Genomic DNA, 9,215 nt, shown 5'->3' with positions numbered 1-9,215 from the left:
AGAGGATTAAAACGAACCTTCTGACCAACCATCGGTTAGTTGGAGATGGTCTAAGCCTTTCAAAATTCGTCCCTGCCGTTAACAAGTGACTAATCTCTCGGTTCCCAATAAAAAAGGCTACACGCTTTCAGTCAGAAACTCGACGATTGATTGCACGATCACCCTATTATTGATACAGATGGCCATGGCGGATTCCACCGTCCCAATAAAAAACCCATCTTTCTCTCCTCCTCCGTCATATATGGCCGCCGGCGGCGGTCTAAATTTGCAACCGCAAACATATATTTTCCTGCCGCAGTCGGTGGAGCAGCTGCTGCGTCGAATTTGCGAAGAGAAAAAGCATCCCTGGCCAGAAGACGACGTTTTGCGGAGGCTGAGTTCGCTGACGGAGATGAAGGCACTCGAGCTCCTCCGTCAGATTGCCCGCGCCAAAGAAGTTAAGACTCTCAACGGTTACATCATCTGGCTCTGTCAGGCCCAGTATTCCTCCTCCTCTCCTTCGCAATCTTCTCTTGCTTCTCAATTCCGAGGTTTCAGACTAATTGATGCTGTTGATTGTGACCGTTGGTTTGGCTGACTGAATGTCTGAGAGTGTGTTGACTTGGGGGTTGCAGGTGTGACTCTCACTCATCGCTGCTCCTCAGCTGTTGAGCAACCTGTAGCTATAGGCAATGGAGAAGCAGAGCTGGAAGCTTTGGGAGAACTTGAATTCAGAAAACAGTTTCTGATTCTAAATTACTCTGGAGGGTATGTCAAAGTTTGTTCTCTCTCTCTCTCTCTCATCTGTTTACTTTATTAGGGTTTATCTCTCTGTTTGTTTACCGGGTCTCTCTGTCTGTTTGCATATTAGGGTTTCTCTCTCTGTTCGCTTACCGGGGTCCCTCTCTCTGTTTGCTAATTAGGGTTTCTCTCTCTCTCTGTGTTTGCTTATTGGGTTTTGTAGCTTACTTGCTTTTGGGTGTCTTCATGTTTGTTTGGTTCCTTTAGAATGCAGTTGGGAAGTGTTATAGCGGCGGAGACTATTAGGAGTTGGAAAGATTTGCCAATGCATGTATTTGAGACCAGAGTTTGGGAAGCTTTGGGTCGCAATTATATCGGCAAGGAAGACCGGCGTTTGGTGATTATGATCATTTTCTCTCTCTCTTCTGTGATTCTTGGTCTTGTGTGAATTAATGTTTTACCATAATCTTCGCTTAACTCTTGTCCTTTTTCGCTTTTTTTTTTTTGGTGTATTGCAGACTTTTGAATGGGATTCGGGAAAAACACACCTCTATCATTGTTATGTTTCTTTGGATGGGAGTTGCAAATTCAAGGTTCCGTACATTCAACAACCACCCCTCCCCCCGTAGAAGTATATTTATAATCAGAAACATGAGTTTGCACACACACACAAGGCAAAAGTTTAACAACGTGGTATATATCAGTAATTGCTATGGGTGTTTCAAGCACTACTGATTAGTTTTCAAATTTCTAGATCATTGGTTAGGTCGATTGGGTGGATTTTAGTTGAAAACTTACCTATAAAAAATGTACATGCTCTGAAAATGGACATCGTTTTTACTTGTGTTGATCTTAGATAGCTCAGCAATGGGCACTGAATATTATCCTATCACGTACCAAAATAAGTGATTTCCACTGGATTCTATATATGCATTCAAATTTTTTAATGGTATTCATGTTGCCATTGCCAATGTTGTCATTTGGCAGATGTTGCATTTGTGATATGTTGTCATTTCCCTTGACTTTTTTCCAGGGTCCGTTTCTAAACAAAGAAAGAACTCTCCTACAGAAAGTTTTAGGAGACGACAATGTTTTAATGGTGAAATTCGCTGATGAGGGGAATGGGACAGGTCCCTCAAATTCTTACAATAATAAGTATGCTACATATCGCAAGTTTGCAAGAGAAGGGATTCTTGTAGGGTTACGACGATATCGTTTCTTTGGTACGCTTCTAATGCCTTCATATAAGGGGTTTTTGAGATATTTCTCTTGGGTACTTTTCTTGATTGAGTTCACAAGTCTAAGTACTTAATATGAATTATATGCTTAATATAATGCATGTTAACAATCTTAAGATGTATTGATGATCCTTTTCTCTATATTCTCCTTTTGTAAACACAAATACAGGATGATATGCTTCTCCATGCTTTTTTACTGATTGTGTTTGTGTATGAGGAACCCTTGTTCTTGAATTTTCTTTCATCCTTCTCATGGTTTAGTTTCTGGGTACTATCGGTAAATCAATAAATTTTATCATAGACCATTTTTTTCCTGGTGAATCTAAACCTGTATTTTCATCCTTCAATATGTTGAGGAACCTAACAGCATTGGTTTTTTCTTTGTCTATCTGCATACGGTTATGATTCAGTGTTCAAAGATGGTGGTAAAGAGGAAAAGAAAAAAAACCCAACTTCATCACCCGTGAAGTGTTATTTTGTTCGTATGGACTCTGATGCTTCAATTGACAGGGATGTATGGTATATGTTAGCTAACAGAACAATTTATGAAGCAAGATCTCTTTTCATGCATGCCCATACTGTGTCTAGTGTGGCCACCTACATGGCTAGGTATGCAAATGTTTTTAGCACAAACAAATTCGATTCTTCTTTTCTTCTTTTTGTTTGGTCAGACAAACAATTTCTATTCAATTAGTATATAGTGACAAGAATTATGCAGACATTATTCTTGTCATATTGAAGCATTGTTTACTTTATGAATTTTAAATTGCATCCTTGTTTCGAGTGCAGGTTTTCACTCATTCTGTCAAAGACAATCAGATTTCCAGTAGATCTGTCAGTTGTGAATGTTGAGTTTATTGATGAGGAATATTGTAGGGTATGATTCTTAAACTTTTTTTTTCTATGAATTATATTGATGAGGAATATTGTTGGTTCATTTTTCAATTTAAAAACCCAGTTTTTCGTTTTTTTTTTTCGTTTTTTTTTTTCTGTGAACTGCAGGATGAATCTGGTAACGTTATTTACAGAGATGACAAACCGCTTATACATACAGATGGCACTGGATTTATATCTGAGGATTTGGCTTTACTTTGTCCGAATAACATATCCAAAGGAAAGCGTATCAGTAATAAAAAAATCAAGGTTTGTCATTTTATATTTCAAAGTTAGAAATAGAAGTCAATTAGAAATGCAGCTCTCTTGCCCATCCATATATCGCCTTATGCTAGATTGGTTTGTTACACAGCTTAGAACTTCGTATGTTAAGCTAATATGTATAATTGAGTAATCTTATTCCCCATAATTCTTATTTTCAGTATTTTTCTAGTCTGAAAGTGCAAATGTCTTCTACTCTTTTCATTGCTTATCCTTTGACTTGTGATGTCAGAGACTTCCGAATCATAATGAACTTGATGGCAAGGGTATGGAAAAGAAACAGCCTGGTTCTAGAATCGGGGAACCGGTACGTAGATGTAGAGTATTGCAATTGCTCTTCTCTTTTCAAGATTCTGGTAAGCTTACATATTTGGTCGGCAATGTATTCTCATTTCCTTTTGCTCTTATCTTCCCTCCTTGCAGCCTTTGCTCATACAGTTCCGACTGTTTTACAAAGGCTGTGCTGTTAAGGGAACGTTTCTTGTCAACAAAATGGTATGGTTTCTATCATTTTCTTATGGAATAGAAAACATGATGCTGTTAGCTTTATGAAAATATACCTCACTGTTAAATTGAATTATCTCAATTGGGACATTTCATTGTATTGTTCAAGTCGAGGTCATAAACCACAACCTCGTTGATTAAATTATTTGTTTCATTTTTGAAGTAACTTGATGTAAAACAATTTATTAAGAAGTTTATGCTTAGTAATTATGCAAATTTTTGGGAATAGTTATTTGTGCTAATTTTGTAGTCTTCTCTTCATTCCCTTAGTTTTACCATATTGTACACTATTTTCAATTTTATATATTAAACCTTGTAGCTGCCACCGAAAACAGTCCAGATTCGACCTTCAATGGTTAAAGTTGAGATAGATCCAGAACTTTCAGATAATGAAACAGTGAATGCATTAGAGATAGTTGGAACAAGGTAAATCCTTCAACTAACACTAATATTTGCATAATTTGCGTTGCTGTTGCTCAGCGCAACTGGCGTCAACACACATTAAAGTTTAAGGGCTCCAGTTTTAATGGTCAAGCCGTCAAAGTTTTTTTTTTTTTTTTTTTTTTTTTGGGGTGGGGGTGGGCATTAGCGTGTCTTAACACTATTGGTTAATTAACATCTTAACTTCAGTTTTTATCTTCCAGTATTCCACCCGGGAAGTCATATTTATCGAGGAATTTAATTGCGCTTCTATTCCATGGAGGGGTGCCAAAAGAATATTTCATGGAAATACTTGAGAGAGCTTTGGAAGATGCTCATAGTGTTTTCTGCAATGCACATACCGCACTCAAAGGTGTTAAGTGTTACCATGACCTTGTTATCTGCCTTTGGGATAAATAACAAACTAGAATCCTATTTCTTTTGTGGATCAAATAGTATTCTAGTTCCTTGATTCCCCTACTCATTCTTTTATTTGCAGTTGCCGTTAACAATGGTGAGATTGATGACAATTCCAATACGGCAAGAATGATCCTATGCGGTATTCCCTTAGACGAATCATATTTGCAATATCGTCTATCGATATTAATAAAAGAGGAAATGAAAGGTCTTAGAAGAGGGAAACTGTATGTTCCTGATTGCTATTACTTGATGGGGACAGCTGATCCAACCGGGATTCTAGAGAAAGACGAAGTTTGCATTATCCTGTATGTATTATTTCTGGCCCATTTTCCTCCCCCGTTGTGTCAAATCATGCAAGAATTTGATAGCATATTCGAAATTGATGTCTCTAGCAATGGTGTAACATTGAAATGTATTGTCTATGATTTCCGTAACTGTATTATTTCTGTAAATTTGTTACTTATACATGTTTCTTTCTTGATTATCTATCCTATGTTAGTTTTGTTCATCTATGTAGAGTTTTGAGTTGCTGAATATAGTTCACTTATACTTTTGATGGAATTTTTTCGGCCTAATGACATGATATATGCAGTGACGGCGGACAAGTTTCAGGCAAGGTATTAGTGTATCGGAATCCTGGTTTACACTTCGGGGATATACATGTTTTGAAGGCCACTTATGTGAAGGAGTTAGAATATGTTGTTGGAAATGCCAAGTATGCTATATTTTTCTCTCGCAAAGGCCCGCGTTCTGTAGCTGATGAAATAAGTGGTGGGGATTTTGATGGTGATCTCTACTGGGTTTCAAGAAACCCTCAGGTTGGTGGTTGCATAAAGTTCTGTTTCTACCTTCTACCCAGTTGTGTTTTTGTGTGTAACACTTTGTGACCGGAAATTCGGAATTACTTCCAGCTACTGGAGTATTTCAAACCCAGTGAACCTTGGGTTCCGGCTTCTTCAGCTCCTAAAGCTGCCAGTGTCAAACCAGCTAAGCTTTCGAAAGAAGACCTAGAAGAGCAGCTCATAAATCTGTTTTTGACAACTAGATTTAAACCAAGGTATGCATTTGACTTTGTTTTGTAGCAATTTGAATTGTACTACATTTAGTCCTGGTTGATTTTATGGACGGTGAATCTCTCCTTGTTGTCGGAGTAATTAAGCAAGCATTCTCTAGCGATACATTACAATTCTCTCAATTATAGTTCACAGAAGAATTTCTTCCGTCTCAGTTATGCAATGAGTGAGGCAGCTGATAGCTGGCTGGCTATGATGGATCGCTACTTGACCCGAGGAGATAGTAGCATTGATGAGAACTTAGTGAAGGCAAACATACTGCATTTGGTTGATATATACTATGATGCGCTAGATGCGCCGAAGAAAGGTGGAAAGGTTAGTTTTATTTTTTGTTGCTTCACTTGCGTCTCTAGCGCTTGGTGTCATACAAAGAAATTCTGGCTCATTTGCGCAATCCCTAATCTCCGAACTTTCATCCTTTCAAGTGATTGGCATTGCCTTGAAATTTGGTTTTTTTACTTATTGAGTGACAGGTCGAAGTTCCCAAAGACTTGAAGGTGTCGAAGTTTCCTCATTACATGGAAAAGAAAAATTCATACCTTTCAACTTCAATTTTAGGATCGATTTATGACACGGTGAATGAGTACCAACCAGAGGACCTCTCAACCAGAGGTGATAAAAGGTATTCTAAGATTTGCTACTCGTGAGAAAATAATAGTTTTAACTTGCTCTACCTCTTTACCTCTCTTCAGAAGTTAAGAAACTTCCCATTTTCGACGTTGAAGTCCCTGAGGAGTGCTTGATCAAATGGAGGGAACAATACAAACAGTACAGGTGTGACATGACCTCGGCATTGCGAGATGGTGATCGAGAGGGGAAGAATCAGGCTGCCGGGGAGCTCATAACAAAGTATAGAGAGGTGAGGATGTAGGTACATGTTTGTAATTGAATATGAACAAACAATTTGGGACAAGTAGTAACATATTCGGATTTCTGACTGTAGATTCTGTACGGTGGTGATGATTTCGACAAGAGTACAAGGCCGATGGGTGAAATATATGACGAGGCGATCGCGATATATAATATCTGTTACGACTATGCCAGGAGTGCAGGTGTAAGTAAATGCGGGTTTGCATGGAAAGTTGCAGGGTCAGCTCTCTTCAAACTTCACTGGATCAAACAAGGTGATGCATGCCCTTTTCTGGTGTCACCATCTGTCTTGAAGGAAATTCTGTAACTAAGAAATGGTTCGTGTAATCTAGCTAGCCTTTAACGACTGTTTATGGTCACGAAATGTTGTATATATTGTAGCATATTGTACCAATTTGTCATTCCCAACTAGTTTGGAATGACAAACTCAAATGTTGAGAATAAAATCTACTATAAAGTGAAGATACTAGCAATTTTCTCACTTGTTTTTATTTTTATTTATTTACTTTTTGAATCATCTGTTTTATCCTATAAAAATCTACTATAAAGTGAAGATACCCCGGTTTCCTGCGAACCACGTGGAAAAGAAAACTCACTGGACGAACACTGCATATCTGTCATGGCCGGCCCTATCATAAACAAACAGATAATGTTAGGAAGATTAAAATTTTAAACTAAATGATGTGTTATTAATAAGAAATATTTATGTTAATCAATATTTAAATAATAATTTAATGATCAATTATTACCTCATTTGGTTTACAAATTTGGTAAAAATTTTAATCTTTTTAACATTACCTAAACAAACACGCAACTCAAAATTCAAATGATGAAATTAAATAGTTCAAAATATTATAGCCCTATAAAAAAAATCTTATCAAATGATATGAAAATTTGACTCGTTATCCAGTTAGTTAGAATATATAAAAAGTAATAATTCTATTGATTACTGAAATTTTAATCCCGACAACTTGAAAACATGATACGTTAATGATTGTCTTAGTTGGTGGTAGTGAGTGGTGTCTCAAGATACGTGGTTGTGTGATGGAATCACAGTGCAAGAAAGTAAATTAAGTAGAAGAATACAAGGGAAGAAACAGAAAATAGAATATTTATTATGATGATTTAAGATTTTTTTTTTTTAGCATTCTCTTTTTTCTCATTGGAAGTCTATTTACGTTAACATTTCCTTTTTTCCTTATATTTTTATGTATATCTTATTATGATGATTTAAGATTTTTTTTTTAAATTTTTTTATTAAAATGTTAATTTTAGTAAATTAAATAGAATGTAACAAAATTCGTTGTTAGGTTATATCGGTATGTTTGATTATAATGTTACATTTGGCTACTTGGTACATTTGAATTTTTGGTACATTTGGTTTCTTGGTACATTTAAATTTTGGTGAAGTGAAGATGCCTTTAAACAAATTATATGTAACTTAAAAAATAGAAAAATGTTGATGTGGCAATTGGTCAAAGTCTCTTAATCAAATCTTAGAAAGGAACCAATGTTTGATCTAAAATGTATTGAAAAAATGCAGGGGATTCTAATTTCTCCTTTTCAAAATGAACCAGATTCGAAATCATTTAGGCATCTAACTATTATACAATAATCATGCCATATTATTCAGTTAAAAACCGAAATATTAAGAGCGTTAATCGAGCAGTTAGATACATTTTATTTGTAGAATTAGTTTCTAACAATTAATTAGAAATAATAGTACGATAATATAATTTAAAAGGAGAACCGAAAAAAAGATAAAACGAAGTTAAAATAGTAAGGAAAATTTTATTTGATTTTTAACTAAAATATCAATATTTCTTTAACCCCAAATTTACTGCTTACAATACCCTCACAAACCCAATTCAACGTGAAAATTTATCTTTACACCCACATGATTTTTAGCACTATTACAATGACATTAAATTGTATTGGAGCGTTCATCCTCAAGTCCCAAAGCTTAATTTTATTCTCTTTCCCAGATTTCACCATGAGATGCTATTATGGTGGAATGCGATTGCAGGGACGAGTCCCACTGACACAGAAGTCTTAAGTAGAGGACCAGAGCTTGTAGGCTTCCACATGAAAACTATACCAAGTGATTGACCCAAAGCAACAACCCCAATATAGGGGTTCACCAGCACTGCATCGCATCAGTCCATTAGACATACATGTATTCACCACCTCGAATCGCATCCGCAGCTCCTTTTCTGTCTTCTTCAGCCTCATTTTCCCTCTCCTTCCAACTCTCGTACGACTTTGGTGCCAATTGATGTAAATGGAAATTACTAAAGCCCCTTGATATGTTGGACTAATAAGAGTTCAAACAACGCCGGAGCCTTGAGAAAATTCTGGAAAAAAATGCCTAAATATTAAAGAATCATAGCCCCTAACTTTAACATATGATAGTTTGTGTATATACCAGAAATTTAGGAAGAGGGAGGAAGGAAGAGATGGGGAGGAAGTTCGAAATTTGACCCAAAGAAAAGCAAATGGGATCGAAAAGTCCTTGCAATGTCTGTAATTCCTATTGGTGTTTTGGGTTGCAGAGAATACCGGGAGGATGTCTGCAACAATTTCCAGTTGAAATTGTTGCAGAAAGTTTAAATAACTATGGAAGATTGATGAAAAAAAACTGCAACCCAAACACTCATTTTCTAAAATTTAAAAAGATTAGAAATCTAACAAATAAAAAATTTATAAATCAAGTCATATCTTAATTAGAGGATTCAAAACTTTAAAATTACCATCTATCAATAAAAAAAACTTGCTTTTCGCTATAAGAGCTATTAAGATTTTAGACTGAATGAGC

General features: G+C 36.1%; 1 protein-coding gene across 13 annotated transcripts; it reads left to right on the top strand.

Moving 5' to 3' along the window:
- Positions 1-6,881, top strand: LOC137743202 (putative RNA-dependent RNA polymerase 5). 13 transcript variants are annotated; one of them, XR_011069446.2, is made up of 19 exons: positions 1-530; positions 615-747; positions 988-1,117; positions 1,239-1,313; positions 1,754-1,943; positions 2,369-2,567; positions 2,748-2,835; positions 2,961-3,101; positions 3,346-3,420; positions 3,537-3,608; positions 3,937-4,043; positions 4,262-4,410; positions 4,537-4,762; positions 5,050-5,275; positions 5,369-5,514; positions 5,686-5,845; positions 6,004-6,152; positions 6,223-6,389; positions 6,474-6,881. XR_011069446.2 is itself a non-coding variant. In XM_068483089.2 (19 exons), the coding sequence occupies exons 1-19, from the start codon at positions 179-181 to the stop codon at positions 6,705-6,707; spliced, it is 3,009 nt and encodes a 1,002-aa protein (XP_068339190.2). In that variant the 5' UTR covers positions 1-178; the 3' UTR covers positions 6,708-6,881. The 13 variants fall into 13 exon arrangements, 10 of the variants coding, with proteins under 10 accessions (XP_068339190.2, XP_088541753.1, XP_088541752.1 ...); XM_068483089.2 differs by having other exon boundaries at positions 6,004-6,142; XR_015956627.1 differs by lacking the exon at positions 3,537-3,608 and having other exon boundaries at positions 3,275-3,469.
- The last annotated feature ends 2,334 nt before the right edge of the window (positions 6,882-9,215 follow it).

This window comes from Pyrus communis, chromosome 15 (genome assembly GCF_041283825.1).
Source record: "Pyrus communis isolate YQ-2024b chromosome 15, ASM4128382v1, whole genome shotgun sequence".
Lineage (NCBI taxonomy): Eukaryota > Viridiplantae > Streptophyta > Magnoliopsida > Rosales > Rosaceae > Pyrus > Pyrus communis.
Note: the sequence above shows the minus strand (reverse complement) of the source record. Positions and strands in the feature narration are given on the sequence as shown.